The 25,361-nt window shown below is 38.7% G+C and overlaps 1 protein-coding gene across 1 annotated transcript; it reads left to right on the forward strand.

The window, feature by feature from the left end:
• Positions 1–1,686: 1,686 nt before the first annotated feature.
• ARF4 (ADP ribosylation factor 4) lies at positions 1,687–24,206 on the forward strand. The gene is made up of 6 exons (XM_004702399.2): positions 1,687–1,997; positions 12,878–12,958; positions 13,171–13,280; positions 17,536–17,607; positions 20,926–21,051; positions 23,058–24,206. The coding sequence occupies exons 1-6, from the start codon at positions 1,931–1,933 to the stop codon at positions 23,142–23,144; spliced, it is 543 nt and encodes a 180-aa protein (XP_004702456.1). The 5' UTR covers positions 1,687–1,930; the 3' UTR covers positions 23,145–24,206.
• Positions 24,207–25,361: the final 1,155 nt, after the last annotated feature.

A 25,361-nucleotide genomic window follows, 5' to 3' on the forward strand; every position in this document is an offset into this window, starting at 1 on the left:
GGTGTGTGTGTGTGTGTGTGTGTGTGTGCTTTTTTAGGTGGTGGGAATTTTGCTAGCATGATTTTTATGGTGGTTACACTACAGCCTGTCACAAACATCAACAAAGCAGATTTAATTTTAAATATATAGAACAAGTTCTTGTCTATCACTCTAAAGCCAGGTTCCTTACCTCTGAGGAAGAGGCCCTCCTCACGCGGTAAATAGGTCACCTGACTGCCGCTATGGCAGATTATGAGGGGACTTCAGAAAGTTCAAGGGAAAATGGAATTAAAAGAAATGGAAATTTTGAGGCTCTCTCATACTTCAAATTCTTGTTTTGTTAATTTTACACTCACACCAGGGAAATTTATATTCTTTTATTACAATAGTCATAATTTGGCATTTTCCACTAACTGTATCTTTTGGAGATTGTTTCATTAGTAATATTATTACTCTTTTAAACTTAATCATTTTCCATAGTACAGATATACTAGCTTAGTCACTTCCCTATCACATTCCCGTTATCATTGGACTACGTGTATTAAGTGTTCTAGGTGTACTGAGTTCAGGTAGTACAATGGAACATAAAAACAGACAAGGCTCCTATCTTCCTGGAGCTTTCAGCGGGTGTGTGGGTCTGTATATGTTTTAGGGGGAATAGCATTGTCAAGAATCAATAACCATAAATTAAAGCAAAGAACTATGAAAGGAAGTTATGATGGTTTGGGCTTGAGTAATAGGGAGACTTCTAATCGGGGCTCAAGAACATTTTTAAGTGCAAGCGTTACTCTGTTCTAGAGCTGAAGGCTGAAAGGTAAGAGTTGGGGAAAGCTGTAGTAACGAATTCAAAACTGCTGAAAACTGTGGAGGAAATATGCAGGAGGTGGCGAATAAAGAACATTTAAAAAAGTAATTTCCTCCCCCTAGATGTATATTTTGTGATTAGAAAACAAGATCACAAATACTTAACATAAGGACCAAATCTTTTATGCTTTTCAGGGGGTAAAAAAAAAGCTAAGGTGTTCCTCGTTGGCATCTTCTGAAGCGCTGCAGTAGCCAGTGAAGGTTTGGAGCTCTCTAGTCCAGACACACATTGAGGCAATGACATGGATGGCAAGCCTGAGTTCTTATCGGGTGACACAGCCTGTCCACTTCCACGCTGGCGTTTAACCACTTATCTCCAGGGAAGGAAGGGCCTGGTCTCCCCTTCCACTAGGGCAAGCGCCTGATCTGAGGATGAGACGTGTGTGTTTGTGAAAGGGGGAAATTCCCAACGTGCACAGCGTGCGTTACAGGAAACCCCCCAAAGAATAGAAAAAAAACCACCCAGAGGTTCACTACCCAACCCATAATGCACTGCTCGCTGCGCTGGAAGCAAGAACTACAACCTTGAGGGTGGAGGTATCCTCCTGGAGTCTGACAGGAAGCGACGTACCGAACCATTGTGCGACCGTATCCGTATCCAAGTACGCCTGCGCCTACAGTCTGCGCCGGGTTCCGGGAGCCACGTCCGGGAGGGGGCGGCGCTGGCGGCGGCGGGAGACGCACGTCCGCGTAGCCAGCCAATCCCGTAGCAAGCGTAGTGGCTCGGGCAGCACCGGAAGCACAGGGGGATGGGGCGAGGGTGACGAGATTTTGTCCGCGTTGGAGGGGCCGGGCCGCGCCGCCGCCGGAGTCGCCGCGGCCGCCGCGTGACGTGGCACAAGCAGAACCTTCACACCGGAGCCAGAGCTGCCGCGCCAGTCGCGGAGTAGGTCCTCGCCCCGCTAATTCCTGCCAGGGTCCCGAAGCCTCGTCCGACCGGCCGGCCGGCGAGCAGCCCCCCCGCTGCCCTCGTTCTCCTCAGCTCTTCCCCTCCTTCTCGCTCAGTTTGCCGGGAGCGTGAGAGGAGAAGGCCCGGGGACGCCCCTAACCCCTTCTGCTCCTGCCCAGCGCAAGTGCCCCCGTCGCAATGGGTCTGACCATCTCTTCTCTCTTCTCCCGCCTCTTCGGCAAGAAGCAGATGCGCATTTTGATGGGTGAGTGGGGGCTCGTGCTCCGTGGTGGGGCACCTGTCGGGGTCCAAGGCCACCTCTCTATCCCTGGGGCGGCCTCGGGGCCTCTTTTCCCTTCCGCCGGCCGTGGTGGGGGAGGGGAGGTGGGCCGGGCTCGGGAGGAATCTTTGAGGTGGGGGGAATGCGTGGGAAGGTGAGTGGCCCCCATCGCTCTGTCTCCGGCAGGGGCCGGGCCAGACCCCCGGCCCGGCTTTGGCTGGGACTTTGCGCTCTCCTCCCTCCTGTTGAAAGCCCCACCACACTGGGCGGGGAGGTGGGCAAGGCGAACGCTCCGACTCGGGGCCCCGAAGACCCTGGCGAGGCCCGGTGGGAGGGTGCGTTCGGGCTCCTCGCAGGGTGTGGGCAGCGATCGGAGGTGGGTAGGCTCGCCACTCCAGCCTTGCCGGCCCCGCTTCCCGCCCCGCGTACCCTGAACACACCCGGCGGCGAGCGGGCGGCGGGGCAGGAAGTGACCAGGCCCTGCGCCTGGCGGAGGGGGAGCTCGTTATCGGGCTGGAGTCCGCAGCGTCCACTTTGCCAAACTTCGAATTGCGCTGGCATCCGCTTTCTTGCCGCGCCCCCCATTAGTAAGTTCATCCCATGAAAACGGTGGAAACCACGACTCTGGTTTTTTGCGTCAAAAACCTTAAGTATTTGATTTTCGCTTTTGTTTCCAGACAGCACACCACTCAGCTAGTTAAGGGTTCATGCAACAACAAAACAGCCCTTTTTAGAAAAAAATAAAAACAAAATTGAACAAACTTTCATTAACTAAACTGAACACAATGACACTAATGTTCAGAATGTCCTTGTTAAAGGAGAACTACAATTTAAAAAAAAACTGTTAGAGAATTAACTTTTTAAAATCTGTTTCTGAGAGTCGGTTTTTGATCAGCTTAGAGAAAACGGGCTGTCACTTAAATGTGCTGTGAGCAGTCTACTTCACAGCCAAGTAAACTAAAAGGAGCCCCTCCATCTTGGAACATCTGAATTTTTTGGCTTATTAGCTTAGTTTCTGGAGGGTGAGCTGGCTTTATTTTCTAGCTCTACTACCATCACAAGTGTTCATAGCCAGCTTCTGTAATATTAAAAATGTAAGAATAGTAAGGGTGTAAATTCCTTTTACTTCAACTTCCCATCTGAAGACAATTGTTAATTCATCCACATAGCTAATTACATGGGTTTTTCTCCTTTAAAGTTTTTTTAGATTTCAGTTATTAGGACAGAGAACATTAGAAAGGAAAGACTACGTTATATAAACTTTTATAAGTAGCTGAGATTGGCAGTCTGAAAAGGGATCCCGAATCAGTCAGAGGACTTTGAACTGTAATAAATTGCCAGCTTATTCCTTTGCGTTGTCTTCCTGAATCTATAGTGTGTCTGTCCTTTTACTTAAACATTTATGGTAAATGAAATGTTATTTTTCAGCTCCTTAGTCTTAGTGGGCTAAGCATTGAGCTGCTAATCATAAGGTTTGAGGTTCAAATCCACCAGCTGCTCCAAGGGAGAAAGATGAGGCTGGCTACTCCCCAAAAGATTTAAAGTCTTGGAAACCCAATGGGACAGTTTTGCCCTGCCATATAGTGTAACTGAGTTGGAATAGACTAAGGCATTATTAGTCTTTTGTGATGGCAAGGCTAAAACTTTCAAAAAAAACAAACAAAAGACCCCTCACTGCCATAGAGACAGTGCTGGCTCATGGTGACCCCTGTGGTTTCTGAGACAAACTTTACTGGAGTCGGAAGCCCATCTCCCTGGCATCCCAATGCAAACACCTACACCAAGAGTTAACCCAGTGATGCCTCTGAAGAAAGGTTTGGTGATTTACTTTTGAAAAATCAGCCATTGAAAATGGGTCACTGTCGTAGTCTCAAACACACGGAGTCACCATGAATTGAAATCACCTCTTTGACAACTAGTTATAGTTAATATATTGAGAGACATGCTTCCCCTCCCTCCAGTCCTAAATCTTAAAATGGGAGAGGGACAGTATTTAATTTCTGCATTTGTACAAGGGGTAAAAGCCATAATTTGGGATTGTTGATTTTATGTCAAAATCAGGTTTTTATTTTTCACTATAATTTAGGAAAAGCCAGGTTTTCTTTATTAAAAACAGTCTCAATGTCAGATTTTATACTAACTCATCAAATACATTGTAAACAGACATATTTGCATGAGGGGAAAAGGTGGTTTGGAAGTTTACTAGGTTTTCTGTCTGATTTTATTATGAGTGATTGGTAGTGTAAAAATGGCTCCGTTTTAAGGTGTCTGCCCCTATTAAGGGAGAAAAATGAGGCTTTCACTCTGTAAAGAGTTACAGTCTTCAAAATTCACAGGTGAAGTTCTATTCTGCCCTATAGGGTTACCATGGGTTAGAATTGATGTCAGTGAGTTTGTTTTTTGGTTTGGTCCCTATTAAAAGTATTAGAATTACCAGGCATTAATGGTTTTTCCCTGTTGTATAACAATTTAAATTTAAGTACACCGATACGTGTATTTCCTTTTGGTGATAAATTTGGCAAAAGCTTAGATCGCGACCCCTTTGGGGGTCGAACAACCCTTTTACAGGGGTGGCCCGATTCATAACAGTAGCAAAATTACAGTTATGAAGTAGCAACGAACATAATTTTATGGTTGGGGGTTACCACAACATGAGGAACTGCAATAAACAGTCGCGGCATTAGGAAGGTTGCTGCTGGCTTAGATAAAATTCATGCATTTTTTAGTCTGTCATCTCCAGACTACCGTTTAAAAGTGTATTAAAAGATAACCTGTAATGTATCTAATCTGTCAAATGTTAATGCAGTTTTCGTTTTTATTATTACATCCGAATTTTAAGTTTAGATTTTTAAAAGGCATTAGAAGTTATAGTTACCTAATATACTAATATATATAATCAACTTTAAAAATAAAAAACCAACCCAGTTTACATTCCGATTTATAATAACTGGTTTACCACTGTCTGTCGTTTATGGTAGCAGCCAGCCTTTCTTTTACCCAACACAATATGTCAGATTTAATGTCGTTTGGACTATTGATTGACAGTTGTTACTTATAAGGTGGAAATTACTTTTGTGAATAATACTTAGTTTAGATTAAAAAGTAACCAGTTTCCCAGTTAGATTTTTCATGTAGCACAAGTTTGCAACCAAAAACTTCTGTAGTATGTATTTTTAAAGGCTGGTGTCACATTTTGATCCATGATTAAATGAATCATCAGATTTTGTTTATATACCAAAACACTAATGCATTCTGTAGTGAAATGTTTAGTTTCCGTCTCTCTACTTTGAAGCTTGTCCGTTGAGAAGTTGAAAAAGTGTTATTTTCTGAAAGTTTGCTTGTACACTTGTAGTCTTGCATTGCCCTGGAGATGATGACTGTATTGTATGAGTGTGAGAAAACGGAGGCTTTCTATTCCTGTAAAGAGTTACAGTCTCGGGAACCCACAGGGATAGTAAGTTCCCTGCCTTATAGGGTTACTATGGGTCAGCATCGACTTGATGACAATGAGATTGGCTTTTTCTGGAACCAGAATATTAGTTTTTAAATATTACCAGCATTTTAAGCAAGCTTCAAGAGTGGTTTCATATTTTTTCTCTTGAGTATCTTATAAGCCCGTTTATTTCATAATTTTTTTTGTTCCTGATTATAAAAATGTTTTTGTTAGAAAACCAAGTAAAATTTTTGTTAAATTTAAAGTGTTAATTACTTATAGTCTCATCGTTAGTAATATTTATGTTTATTCAATCTTTTTATTTTTTATTGTCTTTTAAGAGATTTTGTTCCTTTAAAAATTATAGTTAATTGTGGTTATATGAGGGGTTTCAGAAAGTTTATGGAAAAATTGAATGAAAAGATCTTTTTTTTCTCTATGAACTCTTTTGAAGACCTGTCATGGTTTTGAGTTGTTTTGTTTTGACGTAGCATATTATGAAATTGTTAAACATTCGTTGAAAAGATTACTGTCGGCCTTAAAATTCTTCTGATTAGCTCAAATAGGGGATATAAAGCAACAAGCGAAATTGCCAGTTTTATGCCACTAAAAGTTGAAAGATAATAGCTATCCTTACAGGATTATACTCTCTTACACATTATTACAAGGTTGAGTTAGCGGACACTTTTGATAACTTGCTGTTATTAACGTATCGACCAAAGTGCAGATAATCCTGATTTGTTGCATAAAAGCAAAACCTAAAGATACTTTGTAAGAAAAACTTAAAGGCAGGGATGGCAGTATGTAAGTGCTGTGTGAGAGGACTGCCTTTGGAATCAGACTTAAGTATTTTTTGAATTTTGGGTTTTTATTAAATTCACAAAGTTGTGTAACTATCACCACTGTCTAATTCCAGAGCACATACATCACCCCAAAACAAACGCGCCATTAGCAGTCACTTTCCACTTCCCTCTCTCCCCAGCCTTTGGGACTCTGCTCTTCTGCCTTGGGATTTACGTTTCCTGATGTTTGCTTTCTTCACTTAGCATAATGTTCGTCCTTATTACAGCATACATCAAAACTTTATTCTATTTATTGACCAAGTAATTCCCCATTTGGTTTTTCCTTTTGTCAGTAAAAGGACATTCACATTGTGTCTACCTTTTGAAATAAAACCATGATGAACATTCTGGAATAAATAAGCAAATATGGGGTTTTTTTCTTTTGGGTAAATAACAAGCATAATTGTTGGATCATATGGTAACTAGTTTACATGTAGAGGAATTGACAAGCTGTTTTTCAAGGCATTTGTGCCATTTTACATTCCTGCTAGTATTGCATGAGTTTGATTTACTCCACAAGATGTGGCCCTTTGAATACCTACTTTATGTATTTACTTGCTATGATCCTGGGGACATTTCTGGACCTCTCTCATAACTCATATGAAAAAAATAGGGAGAGTAATAGAATTAAATTATAAAATTAAGTGACGATATGCTTTGAACAGTTTGCAGTCAATTTTATATTTTAAGTGTGAAAGAAACATTTAAACTTCTTGTAAATAACTTGAGAGATAAATCAAGAAAAATTTGTGATTTTACTTATCTGACAATATTTTTAAGTTTTCTTCACTGCCATAATTTGTTAGTCTTACTTTTTAATGATTGGCAAAGATTTTAGTAGTTTTGCTCTCAACACTTTGGCCAATGCACTGCACACAGTGTGTCTATCAAAACAGTGACTTGCTTTTGAAGGTTGGTACTGAGGACATTCCTGTCCTGTACAGATTAGAGTTTTATCTTGGCTGCTTGTGAATTGGTTGTACAGTGAAACCTGTGAGAGTTGGAGCTGGATGAGACTGCCTTGTTTTTAGGGGTTTCTCAAGTTTCCACCCTTAAAGGGTGCCTTCTTAACACTTTTATTGCTCATTTTCATAGGAAATATTTGAGTTTTTCTTTGTCAGGGTTCCACCTTACACAAGCTCCTGATTTTGGAGCTTTACTGCAGTTTCCTTTTGTGTAGAAATCTTTTTGCCGAAGATTGCAACATTAAAGAAATAACTAAAGTATTAGAAAATTGTTAAACTGACATGTTTCTGGGACAAGAACTATCTAGCAAGGTTTAAAAAGTGATGGTGGATTGAAAGATCACTGTAGACATCCTTTTTGTTTTTTAACTTGGTTTGCATTTGTGTAACTTTTATTACTTTGAATACAGTTGATTTTAGAATCCTTTCTTGTGATTGTGAACCTTTAAACTATCATGTAATTTATATTTTAAAAATAACTTTGATAGATACTATTAGGTCCCCAGATCTTGTTGAAATGTAGATTTTGATTCACTATTTATCTGGGGTTGAAAATAAAATTCTCAGCAGGGGAAGTTGAATTGGAATTAACCAGTTCAATGTCTTGGTATAAACTGTTGTTTTACTGTTTTGTAAACACTTAAAAAAATGAAAATTAGTATAAGTATATTCAAGGCCTTAGTGCAGACATGTCAGAGATTCTAATAAATTTGCTTCCTGGGGAAATTATTTTTTTAGGTAAAAATAATGTATTTGAGAAAAATTCTAATGTAGAAGTGGAAGAATATTCATGCAAGCAGATATTAAGCTTCTATTAATAGAAAAATTATATCACATCTTGTGTAGTAAGTTAAAATATTTGGCCTGAATTTCCCTTCATAGATTTATAGGCAGTTCACATGTTAAAATGAGATCTGTAGAGGACCTAATGCCAGGGGTTTAAGTGGAGAGGAAATGTTTTGAGAATGATGAGGGCAGTGAATGTACAAATGCGCTTTACACAATTGATGTGTGTATGGATTGTGCGAAGAGTTGTATGAGCACTTAATAAAATGATTAAAAAATAAATAAATTTAAAAAACAGATTGAGCAAAACAAACAAAAAATGAGATCTGTGCCTGTGTCTTTAATTTATAGATCAGTTGGAACAGTAGTGCATAGGGCCACTATGAGTCAGAATCAGCTCCATGGCTGTGAGTTTATTGATTGGCTTGCTTATTAGTACATGAAGGCTCCAACCTTTACCAATGATTTAAAAGCAGGATGCAAAGCAAGTACAGGTGATTGTGATGGGAATTTGTTGGGAGAAGCCCCAGGTGTAGAGTAGGGTGTAGACCAGTGGCTCTCAACCTTCCCAATGATGCCACCCTGTAATACAGTTCCTCATATTGTGGTGACCCCCCAACCATAAAATTATTTTTGTTGCTACTTCATAACTATAATATTGCTATTGTTATGAATCGTAATGTAAATATTTGATATGCCGGATGTCTTTTCATTGTTACAAATTGAACATAAAGCATAGTGATTAATCATAAAACAATATGTAATTATATATTGTGAAATATTTATGTTTTCTGATGGTCTTTGGCGACCCCCCCAAAGGGGTCGCGACCCACAGGTTGAGAACTGCCAGTGTAGAGAAATTAGGCCTTGGGCTACTTGCTGCCCTGAGGGAGGAAGCTAAGACTTTCTACTCCCGTAATGATTCACAGTTTGGGAACCCATGGGGGCAGCTTTGTTCTGTCCTATAGAGTCGATTTGAGTCAAAAATGACTTGGTGGTAGTGAATTTGGTTTTGGGTTTTTTTGATATGTCAAAGTAAGGACAAACAACAAGTTTACATAACAAAAGCAGGGCTTCAGAGATGGTGTCTGACTTCACCACTTTGAATGTATGTGGCATTCTACAGTCCTGCCAGTAAACTGGTCTCACATGAAGCGCCTGAAAAGGCGCACCATGCCTCTCCTTTGGTTTTTCTGATTTAAAGTATAGGTGGTCCATTTTTGGAAAATTAGCCTCTGAAAACCTTATGAATAGTTCCCGAAGGTGAGCCTCTCAGGTTGAAAGGCACTCAAAACATGGCTGAGGACTGCTACCTCCTCAAAGTTGAAACAGCCTTGATGTGGGTGGAGCAAAGCTGCTTTTGTTACGGGCACAGAAACTAAACCCACTGTCATTGAGCTGGAAGCGTCTCTCTGTATTTCTGAGATTTTTAAACCTTTATGGAAACAAATTGGTGGCTCCCAGCCAAGGATCTTAAAATTAGTAGCTCAGTGGATAACCCACTACACAACCAAGACTCCATGATGGGGGAGCCTTTAAGGTGTTAAGGAGCAAAGATGTCACTCTGATATCCAAACCATAGTATTTTCAGTTGCCTCATGTGCTTGTGAAAGACAGCAGAACTGATGCCTTTGAATTATGGTATTGATGAAGAACTGGTTGCCAGACAGTAAACAAATTTTCCTCAAAGAAGTACAGTCAGGAGGCTCCTTAGAAACTAGGTTGGCCAGACTTTGTCTCACATACTTTAGACAGGTTATCAGGAGAGAACCAAACTAACCACACTGCCTTCAAGTTGATTCTGACTTATAGTAAGTAACCCTAGAGGACAGAGTAGAACTCTTTGGATTTCTGAAACTGTAACTCTTTATAGGAGTGCGCCTGGTAAGTTTGAACTGCTGACCTGGAAGTTAGTAGCCTAACAGTAACCCCCTATGCCACCTATCAAGAATTTGGTAGAGGGTCAATAGACTAATAAGATGGACTGATGCAGTGGATATTTTCTGACCTTTTTGATACTGTTCTATACATGGATGCTTCAAAAAAATTTTTGTAAAAATACCATTTTTAAATTGGCATTTCCCACAAACTTTTTGAGGCCCCTCTTGTACTACAGTTACTACTACTATTAACTATAATAATAATATGTGGCTTAGCAGTTTTTTTTCTGCCCATGGATGAATGTTTGGGTAGATTGCTTACTATTTAAAATGTAGTATTTTCAGAAGAATAAATCTGATACTCAGAAGGTAGGACAGAGGGTTTGATTAGAGGAGAAGGAATACGAAGGCACTGGGAATTTTAGTCTCCAGTCTAGAGGGATCCTACAGCTATCCTTAGGAGGGCACCGAGCAAAATGTATTGTCACACAGGTAGAAAGAGCTTGGATTGCTTAAAAAAAAACAAAAAACAAAAGGCTGCTATCAAGTTGTACAACTTATAGTGACCCGCCCGATAGGACAGGGTAGAACTGACACTGGATTTCCAAGGGTGTGACTCTGTACAGGAGTTCCCTCCGCATAGTCTTGGTTCTGTTAAGGAGCCATGGTGGCGTAGTGGCATACCCATTGGGCTGCTAATTGCAAAGTCATTGGTTTGAAACCCAGCAGCCACATGAGGCTTTCTATTCCCATAAAGAGTTACAGTCTTGGAAATCCACAAAGGCAGGTCCACCCTGCCCTATAAAGATCGGTATGAGTTGGAATTAACTTGATGGCAGTGAGTTTGGTTTTGAGTGCTACAAGTATTTGCACAAAAATGTAAATATGATGAAGTGATTTTAGTTCCCTTTAAGGAATTGATCTCATGCTAAGTCGTGTTGTTTAAGTATTTAAAAGTGTCCTATATAAATATTCCTTGAATTGATTTCAAAATTTGTTATAGCATTAATCTCGACAGTCAAGTATGATACATTTATTGAGGTTATTAGATACTGATAGAATATGCATGATTTGAAAGTCCTTGCTTTTTAATTCAATTCATACTTTATTTTTCCCCAATTCATACTTCTTAAGTATTTAATTTGCTATTCATTATCACTACTATCTTGGAGGAAAGATGTGGCTCGTGAAAATTTGTAGTCTCTAAAATCCTACAAGGGTTTACCCAAAATAAAGCTCCTTTGGGCAGAGCTTTTGTAGCACTGGGTGAGCTCGCTCTTAGTCCACCCAGTGGCATCACCTGGGAAGGTTCTCTCTGGTTGCAGTGAATTTTTTTCGTAAAGTTTTATGATGGCTGATATAAGAGAACCGCGTGTGGCTGTGAAATTTTGTTTCCTGCTCAGGGAAAAATGCCACAGAAACTGTTGTGATGTTGGACACAGCTTACAAGGATAGCGCTATGTGAAAAACTCAAATGTACCAGTGGTTTTCTCATTTCAAAAAAGGTGAAATGTCTATTGATGACAAACCTCTTTCTGGACATCCATCAACTTCCCAAATAGATGAAAATGTCGACTTAAAGTACATTGGAGTTCATCCCACCAGGTCAGACTGTTAATCAAGCTCTCTCTAGTTAGAGGTTCTGAAAAGATTGCATAATGGGGCTGGTTTGCCACCACGACAATGTACCTGCTCACACAAACATTTCAGTGCGCCATCTTGTCTCACCTGCCCCACACACCTGTCTCACCTGACCTTGTTCCAGTGTGACTTCTTTTTTGTTTCTGTGAGTGAAGGACATGAAAGACAGCAATTTGAAGACGTAGAAGAGGTGAAAAAAATGAGGGAGGTGCTGTCAGCCAATCAAACAGATGAGTTTGAAAAATGTTTCCAAGAATATAATTGCAGATTTGACAAATGTCTTAAGTGTAATGGAGTACTTGGAAGATGATATGGTTGTTTTGTAAAAGCAATACACAGCTTTGGGAAAAAATTTCCTTTTTGGGGGGTACACCCTCAGATATTGGGTTGCTCTGAGTTGGAATCCACTTAAGGAGAGTGGCCTTGGGGTTGGCATTATTTGGTGGTGGGTTTTGTTTTGTTTTTAATCACTGCTAAAAAGGCATACTTCTTGTACTTTTGTGGAATTTTTCACGAATACATTGCTCCCTGCTTATATAGCTGCCTCAAATGAATACTTTAAAAATTCTAGGCATTACTTATATTGGAGATGAATATAGTAAAGACATTTCTACAGCTCACATTACCCAAGATTTCATTCTCATTTCCTTACATCTGATGTTGAAATGGACTTAGGGCTGCACTTGGCTTGCACTTTGTGCACAGCCACCACACCCCTTTGTCAGATGATTGAGTGATGCCAAGAGGAATGAAGGGCTGGCTCTCTACTCCTGAAAAACTAGCCAATGGATACTGTATGATTACAGTGGCACCTAGTGCAGGACTTTGTTTCAATGTGCAGGGCTCACCACGATTTGCCTCATCTTTATTATTATGAAGGGACTAGGGGATAGTTAATTCTCCCATCCCCAATCAAGACCTTTTTACCCAAACTTTGTAAATTAAAGGAAATTATATTTACTAATCTAATAAGACAGTTCTTCATTTATTTTGATGCGTTTGGTGATTCAATTTTAACTTGTCTTAAAACCTGGCTGTTCATAGAATGAATAAGGGCTTGAGTTGGGATAGATCGTAAGATGATCTGATTCAGTCCCCTTACTTTGACTAATTCCTTGATCTTGATTTCTTCAAGTACTTGCTTACAGGCATGCCCCTAGTTTTGGGCAAAGCTAGAGACAGGACCCTGAGGCAGTCAAGCACTACTCTTCAATTCCACAGCTTTGTGCTATTTGCTTTTGTCTAGGAATCAGAAATGAGGTCTCAATGTATCCTTTAGTCTAGATTTAAAATCTAAAATCTCACCCTCTTTTCTTAGTTGGATTGGATGCTGCTGGCAAGACGACCATTCTGTATAAACTGAAGTTAGGAGAGATAGTCACCACCATTCCTACTATTGGTAAGGAAGTTGATAAATTATTTTTAATTTATGTCATGTATTATAAAGTGTGAAATATAATTTAATATAGAAAAACTTACTTTTTGAAACATTTACTTTTTAATTCATTGAACATTAGCAGAACTTAAAAAAACCAATTTCACAGAAAGGGGGTTTATTTTCTTAATGGTAGTTTATTGTGCACCGTGGTCATTTTTTGGTTTTCTTTGAAGGTTTTAATGTGGAAACAGTAGAATACAAGAACATTTGTTTCACGGTATGGGATGTTGGTGGTCAAGATAAAATTAGGCCTCTCTGGAGGCATTACTTCCAAAATACCCAGGTAAGGAGTGCTATCTATTTTTATAACATCATGTTTTGTGTTCTAAAGTTTACATGTTTATTTGGCTATTGTGTTTCACTGTATGTGAGTTGACATTCTTATGACCAATTCCATATTCAGTGGATACTCCAGGCTTTGAAGGCCAAAATATATGGGGTGAACGAATTATTTGTTGTGATCATCTAAGATTTCGTAAAATTGGTTGGAGAAAGGGCTGGCTTCCCAATAGTGTCAGACATCAGTATCTCGAATGGCTTCATATTTAGTTTAGAAAATAAGATCTGTATAACTTTGTCACTGTAGTTTACTTTATTGAATGTAAGAAGTAGTCCATTTCGCCCATTTCAATTTTTTACTGTGTTAAAAATAGTAAGAAAATGCATTAGATATATTTTGTTAACATCTAAGATATTTGATAACGTGTGCATATGTCCCACTCACCTTCCATGTGGGAGGCCTATTTTGAACCCTGGTGTGTTGCTGTGATGCTGAGCAGGTTTCAGCAGATCTCTCAGACTAAGGTGGACTAAGAAAAGGCCTGGAGATTTCCTTCCCAAAAAAATCAGCCATGAATTGAACCAACTGGACAGTGCTTCGAAATGTTTGTGTAAAATGGAATGAAAAGATAATGATTTTTAGAAAATCCTACTCCTATAATACAGGCAAAGAAAAGTAGTGATTGCATTAAGCACAGGCTCCCAAGCTTGGCAGCTCATTAAAATCACCTGGAGCACTTAAAAAATCCCACAGCCCAGATAGCCCCAGCTACTTAATCAGAGACTCAGCGATATAAGCCAGCCAAACTTAAAACTCATTGTCATCAAGTTGATTCTAACTTAAGGTGACCAGACGTCCTGCTTTTGGCGGGACAGTCCTGATTTTTGGCGTTTTTAAAAAGTCCCGATTTTGGGAAAGAATGCACGACAAGCTAGGGAATGGTCTATTTGGTCCATATAGACCAAATTTTTAATCAAGAACACCCCGCCACCCCCACCCCCATCACTGGTGTCCCGCTCTAAATCTGGTCACTTTACTGTAACTCACAGTGGCCCTGAAGGGGACAGGAGAACTGCTGGGGGTTTCTAAGGCTGTAACTCTTGATGAGAATAGAACAACCTCATCTGTCCTGCAGAGCTGCAGGTGGTTTCGAATTGCTTACCTGTTATTAGCAGCCCAACTTGTAGCTTACTGCACCATCGTTAGTGTGCATGAGTCATCTGAGTATCTTGCCAAAATAGATTGATTTGTTAGCTCATGAGTAAGCCCCAAGAATTCTGCCTTTCTAGTAAGTTCTCAGGTGTTTTTTGTTTTTTAAAGATAATTTTATTGGGGACTCTTAGAGCTCTTAGAACAATCCATACTCAGGTGGTTCTTATGCTGCTGCTTTGAGGACCTATCTGAGTAAGTAGCCAGGGTCTAGACTGGATAAATTCTCCTTTTGTGGAAAGACTTCCCAGATGTCAGTAGCAATATCCCACCCAGTTGTGATAACCAAAATTGTCTGCACATGTTACCAAACCCAGGGCTCCTAACAGTGTAGAACTGCTCTGTGAGCTTCAAAGGCTCTGCATCTTTATGGACGCAGACCACCATACCTTTATTCTTAGAGTGGCTGGTGTGTTCCAGACACTGACCTTTGGATTAGTAGCCGAGTGCCTTAACTCTACTACACCAACAGAGCCTCTCGATTGAGGCCAGGTAACTGGAAATAAAAGAGTAATGACCAGCTTTCCAGTCTTCGTCTTTTCAAGCTCTGAGAAATAGAGGGATTTTGTGCCCATATAAGTTTCTGAGGTTGCAACTCTTCACAGGAATAGAAAAGTTCATCTTTCTCCTGAGGAGTAGCTGATAGTTTTGAACTATTCACCTTGCAGATTGCAGCACGATGCTTAACCACTGTGCCATCAAGGCTCAGGGTACTCTGAGTTGTGTTAAATAAGTGACATGCTTTCTAACTTATAAGTTAATGCATTTATTAACATAGCTATTTTTTTTCTTTTTCTTTTTTTTTCCCATAGCTATTTTTAAAAGATGGCAGTGTGTTTGAGAATCCCAAACCTTGCAGTGGGCAACCCTGCCCTTATCCTTGTTTAGTTAGTTTCATAATTTACTTTAAATTGTTGAGATTAGCTTTATTCCTGCCGTTCTAGACCACTTTATTAATCACAAGCTTTTACTAGAGAGAGAGCTCCTGCCCTCTGGAAAACTTGCTACTTGCTATAAGCACAGATAAGGAGCCTTGCTGGTGTCTTATTAGTACTGTGGTGGGCTGTTAACCACAAGGTCAGCATTGCAAAACTGCCAATCACTCCATGGGAGAAAGATGTGACTTTTTACTCCCGTCAAGAGTTCCAGACTTGGAAACCCACAGGGGCCATTCTTCCCTCTCCGATAGGGTTGCCATGAGTTGTCATCGACTTGACGGCAGGGAGTTTGGTTTAGATAGGCACAGACTCTTACCTTTCTTTTAGAATTACTCATCAACTTCTGGCTATAGAACTTAAAGGAATATATTTAAAGGTCAGTTCACTGTATTACTAATTTATATTAGTTCAGGACACAGTGTTTCTAGTAATAAATTACCTTGTTACACTCTTGATTAGAAAGGGAATAATTGGTCATTTATTACTTAAATTTCCCTCTCAATAATATCACATTAGGGTTCATAGCAGGATTTACGTTTTAAAGCACAATAAAGATGGAATATTACAAGCCAAGATAAAATGGGAGGGGCACTAATCCTCATGTTTTCAAAATAATTTTGGGAAAGGAGATTGTGACATTTATTAAATGTCTGCAATAATGTAAAACATGACGCTGTATCCTGTTCTACCTCTCAAGGTTACATTTAATCCTTTTATAGTTTATAAGGTTATTGGTGTTTATTTTAGAGAAGTAGTGCTAGATTTGCCTCTGGTACTGTCTTTCTACCACAAACTGGTTCTTAAGCACCAAAAGCTTTCTCAAAGGAAAAGAATTTTGATGTAGAATCATATGTTTAAATATGTGTGTTTAAAATGTTGGTTTCCCCAGAGATAAAGGAAATGGTCATTGGATTTTGCCCAGACCAAGAGAAGTTAATGTCATTTAATGACTGTAACATACTTTAAGTATGAAATTCTTCTGGCAAGCCCTGATACTGTGCTGAGTGTTAAATAGAAAATACTCTTTTGCCCCCCCCCACCCCCCCCTGGATTGAATGTCATTACTTACACTGTTAACAGCATAAGACGTGGTGATAAGAGTAACAAATGGTAGGTATGGATTGTGATGAGTTGTACGAACCCCCAATAAAATGATTTTTTAAAAAAGAAATCAAAAAGAAGTAGAATGAAAAAAAGTAACAAATGATCTAAAATACTTAAGGAGTTCAGAGTTGTATGGAGAAGAATGTACCGTATATACTCATGTATAAGGTGAGTTTTTCAGTACATTTTTAATGCCGTTTTTGTGGTAAAATTGGGTGCCTTGGCTGATATTTGGGTCAGCTTATAGTTGAGTGGATGCGGTATTTAAAGTTAATTTTAGAGTTACAAGATTAGAACTTAACAAAACTAATAAAGTGAAATCACCCCTTTCTAGCTGAAAATTTTATGCTTTCTCATTTGAACATTAGTGGAAAGTCTTTAATTCATTGTAATTGCTTTCCCTTTTGTCTGAGAGTATAAAATTCAGGTATTTGAGTATTTTAAGAATTTTTACTTCTTTTTTGTTATGGTTTTATTAAGTGATTTAATGAACTTTGGATTATTCTTGATATATATTGCTTAAGACTTACCCCCTCTGATTCCAGACTTGGCAGGTGGCATTCTGAGGCAAGGCGCTCTCTTCTTTACATTTCCTGATAAGCATGTAACAGCTTGTGTGGCGCACCCCACCTCTGTCCTTTTTAGTTTTTTACACTTTGCTTGCCTGTGAGGGAATAAGCTTAAATAAACTTAAATAGTAAGTTTATGATTTTAAGAATGTTTATTTTTTTCCTTTTGTCCCCACCTTGTGGTCATTTTACTCCTACTTTCCTGCCCTTGTGTGCTGGGGAAAGGGATAAATTGCTTCTTTGGCATAACTGAGAAGAGCAGTGAGTTGGGTAACATTAGAGTTGAGGTAATGAAGTTCAGTATTTACTGTCTTGTGTTTTTTGTTTTTAATGAGACTTTTTCCTTTTAACTCTTCATATGATTTTGTTGCCTATACTTAGTTTCCTATTTAATGAGCTCTTTAAGTGTTATAATTTATTGACACAATTTTCCTACAGGGTCTTATTTTTGTGGTAGATAGCAATGACCGTGAAAGAATTCAAGAAGGAGCAGAAGAACTGCAGAAAATGGTAAGATTACACTAGAGATTAACTTCTTTTCCGAGGTACTTTTCTGGGTGGCGGTAGTAGCTTTAGTAGTTGCTACATTTTGACTATGACTATATTACATAAATGAATGTTACCGGCGTTGTGGAAGAACCTCGAGGAACTATTATCCATGGATTGTTACATGTGCATTTTATGCACATAAGAATGGCTAAGATATTTTATGGGAAGAAATCGTAATAGTTGTTAGAATGCCCCGTGGGTGGGTTATGACTTTAGAAATGTTTCGTAACAATAACCTTTATAAAGAATTCTATGTAATAGTAGTGGCATTTTAATTGACAGCATTTTGGCCTTGCTCAGGTTAGTGTTTTCATTTCTCATATTGTTAAAAATCCTGTGAGGGGTGAGACATTATTGAGGGGCTTTTTTAGAACAGTTTTATCATGGTTTCAAACTTGTAGCCATAAAATATCTCTTAAATCTCATTTACTGGCCTTAGCACGTAGCTTGTACAGCAATTGTGTCAGTATATCTAAGCCATCAATAGTTTCTCCACTAATGAAATAAGTCACCAATTTTTTATCTTTTTCATAGCTTTATTGAGATAAAATTCAATAAAAATTCACCTTGTTAAAATTTATGTCAGTGACTTTTAATAGATTTATAAAGTTATACAATCAGTATCACAGTGTTACTTGTACAGCTTTTCTGTCACTCCCCATTTCCCTCCTCTGGAGGTGTCCCTTCCAAGCTGAGTGCTTGCTGTGTAGTAATAAAACTAAACAAACAAAAACCTAAGCTAACTGGGCATGGAGTCAATGCTGACTTACCGTGACCTGTTACTGTAGGGTTTCTGAGGCTATATATCAGGGGTCCTCAAACTATAGCCCACAGGCCACATGTGGCCGCTGAGGACATTTATATGGCCCGCCAGGTGTTTTTGCCTTTGGTTTTTTTTTTACTTCAAAATAAGTTATGTGCAGTGTGCATAGGAATGTGTTCATAGTTGTTTTTTTTTTAACTATAGTCCGGCCCTCCAAAGCGTCTGAGGGACCGTGAACTGGGCCCTGGTTAAAAAGTTTGAGGACCCCTGCTATACATGTTTGGTGCGATCAGGCAAGTGCCTTTCTCCTAGGGAACTGCAGTGGGTGGGTTTGCAGTTCCACGCCTATCTGAGAACACCACTAGGGCTCCTTGTGGTAACACCTGACAACCATTAATCGACTTTGTGGTTTTATAGTTTAAATCTTTTTGAAATTTTCTCTAACCTATTCTTACTATTTAAATAAAGTCATAGGAGAAGTCTTCAAAAAGTCCCTGGAAAAATGGAATTAAAAGAACTTTCCCATAAACTTTTGATTCCTCTTGTGTATAACGTGATGTTTTATGACTAGCTTCCTTCATGTAACATAATTTTTCGATGTTCATGTATGTTTCATCATATATTCCTCTTCTTTTTTTGTATTCCTCATTCTTACCAGTATCGACTTTTAAAACTATCTTATATTTGTCTTGATGTTGCCACACAAACAAGAACTTTTAAAGCCAAGCCCATTGCTGTCGAGTCAGTTCTGCTTCACAGTGACCCTGTCGAACAAGCACTGACTTGTACAGGTTTCAAGAGTACATCCCTGGGGAATCAGACTGCCACATCTTTTTCCTTTGGGGGGATGATAGGATTGAACCACTGACCTTTAGTTAGTAGTTAGTTGAGCACTTTAACCACTGTGCCTAAAGTTGGGATGCTTTACCGTTGTTTGGCTATCTAGCTGCTTAGAAAGGATGAATGTCCTGAAAGATGCCATGAGTCCATTCCAACTCAGAGCCACCCTGTTACAGGATTTCTGAGACTTTCTGGAAGCAGCTAGCCTTTCTCCCAAAGAGCAGCTGGTGGGTTTGAATGCCAACCATGCTGTTAGTAGCCCAGCATTGCCTAACATACAGCACCCCACTAGGCTTTACACACTTTATTCCCATTTTCTTCTTGGCAGTCCTGACCCTCAAGAGTTCATCCGGAAGGCTTAAGAGTTGTATACCATAAGAGAGTTGTATACCGTATTAGGATGGTTGGCTTGAGAAAATTTCATTTTATTTGAAGGCATTTAATTTTCGCACTAGATTTGAAAACTGAAGGATATGAGATTTAAGGTATGAAAGAACCTGAACCTTTATTGAGAATTAATTTAGGCTGATATTAGGTGTGTATATATGTAAACACATTAATAAAAATAGAGGTATTAGACTACATATATTTATATGGCAATACCCTGAGGTAGTGGACGGACTTTGGGTTCTGCTCAAGCCCTACCTTAAGGCAAGAACACTTTGGTCTAACAATCTGGCATTCTGTGATGCTCACCCTCCCGGCACGATCACTGAAGACAAAATGGGTACATAAGCAAATGTGGTGAAGAAAGCTGATTGTACCTGGCTATCAAAAGTCTGGGGTCTTAAAGGCTTGAAGTTAAACAAGCGACCATCTAGCAGAGAAGCAACAAGCCCACGTGGAAGAAGCACACCAGCCAGTATGATCATGAAGTGTCAACGGGATTGGATAACAGGAATCAGAAGACATAAAACAAACAAAACCATATAGTTGAGAATGAGGGGGTTGGAGCATAGACCCCAAACCCATCTGTAGACAATGGGACATTCCCTCACAGAAGGGTCACAAGGAAGGGATGAGTCAACCAGGGTACAGTATAGCACTGATGAAACACCATATTCGTTTGGTTCCATAATGCTTCATCACCCCCCACTATCATGACCCCAGTTCTGTCTTTCACTGAAGGCTAGACCGGAGCATGTATATAAGTACAGATAAAATATAAGAACTCGTGACACACGGAATCCAGGCACAGGAATGGTAGTGATAATAGGAGAGTAGGGAGAGGTGGGGAGGAGGGGGGGAACTGATTGCAATGATCAACACATAACCCCCAACCCCCATGGGGTCAAACAGCAGAAGCCGTGGGGGAAGGGAGACAGCGGTCGGTGTAAGATAAGAATAATTTATCGGGGTCACGAGGGGGTGAAGGTGGGAAGAGAAAATAGAGGAGCTGATAACCAAGGGCTCAATTAGAAAGTAAATGTTTAGAAAATAATGATGGCAAGATATGTACAAATATGCTTGATATAATTAATGTATGGATTTTTATGAGCTGTAAGAGCACCCAATAAAACAATCTTTTAATAAAAAATTTTAGGCTGATGGTTAGTAATTTATTTAATTTTACTTATAGGAAATTAAGAGTTTCACCCTGTTGTGTGTGTGAGGTTTTTAAGCAATAATTCTATTCCAGTTTGATAGTTTTTAATGCTTTTGCTTTATATTTTCAGCTTCAAGAAGATGAGTTGCGAGATGCAGTACTGCTGCTTTTTGCAAACAAACAGGATTTGCCAAATGCAATGGCCATCAGTGAAATGACAGATAAGTTGGGCCTCCAGTCTCTTCGTAACAGAACAGTAAGTACTTGGAGATTTACATCAGTCTAGTATTTCTTGGGAGAAAGATGAGGCTTTATATTCCTGTAAAGAGTTATGGTCCCAGAAATGCACAGGGAAGTTCTGTCCTGTTTTAAAGGGTCAGAATCAACTTGATGTTAGTGAGTTTAGGGGTTTTGTTTTAGTATTAAATGTAAACATGAATTTTACTGCTTGAACAGATAATAAATACATACATAGCCTTTAAAACATTGGCATACTGTCTTGGTCACATAAAAAGCAGCCATTTCAGGCTTTATTTTAGAGCTGTTAACTTTATTCTCAGAAGGTTTAGAATTGATAACAATGTGGAAACCTGCACTATAAGAGAATTGAGATATTTAAAGATTTGATATATTCTTCATTTTTAGTTTATCTAGCTTAAGAGGAAATACTTTATAATTTGGTTAGCCTAGTAAGTCAAAAGAAATTTTAAAAAAATGCGCTGACAGCTGTATTACAGATTATATTGTTTAGTATTGTTTGTTGGCATGTTCATATCAAAAGCTTTTGGAAGAACCCCTAATTAAAAAAGATTCTAAGGTATTTGAAATATATAAGAGAATATGTTTGCTCTCAAATAACTTAACAGTGATTGAAATACTGGCCCCAAACAATCATGTGCTGTTTTATATAAAGGCATCATAAACAATGTATCATTTTACAGTCATCTCGCAGTAACTTGTCAACAAGGCAAATTACTGAGCTGTGGCAGTAAATCAATTTAGACTTAGATGTCCCAGGTGTAAATGATAAAGTTTTTGGTGTTGTGAAGGATATATGTTTATGCCTTTCCACAATCTTCTAAGTTACTGGCATGTAGGGTCCTCAAATACTGAATGGCACTGTAGTATGTATTTAGAATCGAAACTTTTGGGATACCATGAGACTAAAGCCCAATGTTTTCTGAAAAGCTCGCCCCTAAAATATCAGCAGTCCTCTTTACCGTTTCAAAATTTTGCCTCTTCTACTTTGAATTTAGTTTTATGGAAAACAAGGTTAAAATGACCAAGTGGGTAGTTTTATCAGTTACTAATTCCCCATGAATGGTCTTTTTAGATGAAGTAGTAGATGATCGATAAAGTCTAATGAACAGGTGGGAATAGAAGTAGATTAAGTTTTGGGATTTTTTTCTTAAGGAGAAACAGGAGGTGGGGGGTGGGGGGCGGGGCACGGGATGAAGATTACCAATCTACAGGATAGATCATTTTGATCAACTTGCAGATGTAGTTATTATTTGCTAGTGAGATATATAACATTTTGACATGTTTGTACACAATTCATGTATTTAAACAAAGGGGCTTTAAAAATTCGTGTAAAGCTTCCATTTTAAACTATACTTTCCCACTTTTTATCCTGCCCCCCTCTCTCTCGTGTTATTTATACTTTTCTTAACATTTATGCCAACTGATGACTCACTAGAGGAGTCCTGGTGGCCTCGTAGGTTATATGTTGGGCTGTTAACCACAAGCTAAGCAGTTCAAATCCACTGGCTGCTCTGAAGGAGCAAGACAAAGCTGTCTACTCCCATAAAGATGTACTGCCTCAGAAACCCATCTCCTGAGGGAGAGTCTCCATGAAATAGAAAGGACTTGATGACAGTTGGTTTTTTGTTTTGTTTATAGTGACTCAACATGAAATTTGAGGGAAATATTTTATTTTCTACTTAAGAAATTTTATCCTTTTAACACTCACACTGTCTGAGACCAAAAGGTCAACATTTACCCAAAAGCAAAGATGACAAGGCAAGGAGTAGCAGGGAAACTGGATGGATGGGGAAGCAGGGTGCAGGCTGGGTAGAAATGGTGAGAATTCTGGCAATGCGGGCTTGTAACCAGTGTGGATATAACAATTTGTGTGCTAACTGTTGATTGGTAATCTAATTTGCTATGTAAGCTTTTACCTAATCCAAACATGTATATAAGGATTTTAGATGCTGGTTATATATAACCTTGTTGATCAAGTATTTTCTTGTCCTCTCTTTACAGTGGTATGTTCAAGCCACTTGTGCTACACAAGGAACTGGTCTGTATGAGGGACTTGACTGGCTGTCAAATGAGCTATCGAAACGTTAAATGAAACTGGATATCTAACCAAGGACATAATTTGATTGAATTGGTCTAGGCTTGTTACAACAAAATTAGTTTGCATCTTGGTTATTAAACAGTATATGGAACTGGTTTTGGGCAGAATATTACAGCGTTTGAACTTATTTTGTTGCCAATTATTGTTAACCAAGTGGAATGTTGCTATTTAGCAATATGCTTGGTTTCAAAGAAATTGTTCTTACCTTGGGGGAAAAAGGTGTCCTCTTTTAATTTCACTTCCCTTAAGCCTAAATGCCTGGCCATAGCTATGTGACACCTTTAAGTAAATCCGTTTTGAATGTCTTTCTAACAAAATTGTTATAATTTCATAAAACAAGTAACTTCTGTGAGAAACATAAATTAGGTTTTAGCACTATATTATGCATGTTCCACCTTGTTCCAAAAGATATTTAATGTTATTTTTCCATTTCCAAATTTAATTTATTTTGTTGTCGAGAATATACACAGCAAAACATATCAATTTAACACTTTTGGTTTTGAATGTCTTGAGCCCACAACAATGTTTTGAAGTTACCCCCTTACTACTTCACTCTGATACCTTTATCATTCCTGGGACAGTCTGCTGATTAAAAGATTAGCATTCCATTTATATTTATTTCCCTTGCCCAAAAGATTTTCTAACACTGCTTGTGGCAGCCAGGGAAATGCTCCAAAACACTATCAAATCCCTTGAAGCATTGCGGACACCCATACCCACTCCTGCCCCCCTGAGTGACGCCTGGCTTCCACCAGCCAAACGTCCCTGGTATGGTTTGGAGCCATAGCTAATTCTGCGTTGGTTGCAAAGGATTTCTATTGAGATGGTTTTTAATACTCAGCAGATTGTCTTCCTCTGATTGTATCTTTTTTATGTTGCATGTTGCTTTTGGTATCAGCCTCTTTGCCCAGTATCATAATACTGCTGATGTTTTATTGATTATTAGTGAACATATCTTCATTATGAGATTTTGAAAAGCTCATCCAACTTAATGAATAAGTTTATTCATAACCCATTTGGAATTATTCCTAATAAAATGATAAATTATGTGATTGTGTGTGTTATTTTTGAGTCTTGCAGATACTTGAAATGGATTTTCTTTTTAACAAAGTTGGTTTGCATATTTTACATACTGTGAACAATACAGATCCCAGAGGGTTTACTAACTGTTTAAATTAGACGTAAATTATGGGTTGTTATGTGTATAACAGTGGGGAGCAACTTCAAAATTTATTTCTTTTTTGATAAAATACAATTTTGATGCTGTAAATTTCTAAAGTCAAATCAAGAAAAGCTGTAATAAAATAAACTGCCCAAAAAGCATGTATGTATGTGTCTGTTTAGTAACTGTCATTGGTCTTTTTAAAAAACAAGTATGGTTTGCATGGAAGAATACATAAACTCTGATTTTACTCTTCTACAAAGAAGAACAAAGTTTACAAGCATGTTTCTTTTAACTTCACAAATTTCAGAACGTCAATAAAAGGGTGCATGTGACATGTTTTTTATTCCCAAAGAGCCCTTTAATGCAATAAAGGTATACCTCATATGAACTATTTCACCATGTCATTAGGGATTCAACTTGATAAACCTGATGAGTACACTAGTTGTAAAGTCTACATTCTATGGATAAGCCTTGCTTTCTTGATTCTCAATGGTTTGTATAGAATCAAGTTTATGGATTTAAAATTATTTCTAAAACCAGATACATGCTTGTAAAATGTGTATTTTGAAAGATTTGTAAGAAAAAATCCGCTGGACTAAGTGAAAGGACACTAAAACTAAGTTGATGTTGTCAAAATCATGTCAGCTGGGATAAAGTATGTGCTTACCTGTGTTACCTGTGTCACATTGACTTTCCTAGGCCTCCCCCCCCCCCAAGAATGGTTCCTTAATCCCTCTCCCCTGAAAAGGAAAGGTCTCATTTCTGGTTAGGCAAAATGAAATAAATGTAGTGTGAAAAACTAAATGCAGTCTATGTAGTTTTAAAGGGTGTTAGCTAGAAGGGGAAAACGTTCAATGTAGGTTCAGCTTTTAAATTAATACAGTGGTGACAACTAAGTGAGTCATCACCGTATTGATTTTAGAAGTTACACTAGTGAAGTTGATGCCTTTGTGGCTCTGAGGAGTGGGTAAAGATAATTAATCCATTTAATTTAGACCCTTGTTGGAAATGATGGGATTAAGAAACTTAAGTTTTGTCTATT

Source organism: Echinops telfairi, unplaced genomic scaffold (genome assembly GCF_000313985.2).
Source record: "Echinops telfairi isolate 266 unplaced genomic scaffold, ASM31398v2 ScPeMD7_31;HRSCAF=116, whole genome shotgun sequence".
Classification (NCBI taxonomy): Eukaryota; Metazoa; Chordata; class Mammalia; order Afrosoricida; family Tenrecidae; genus Echinops; species Echinops telfairi.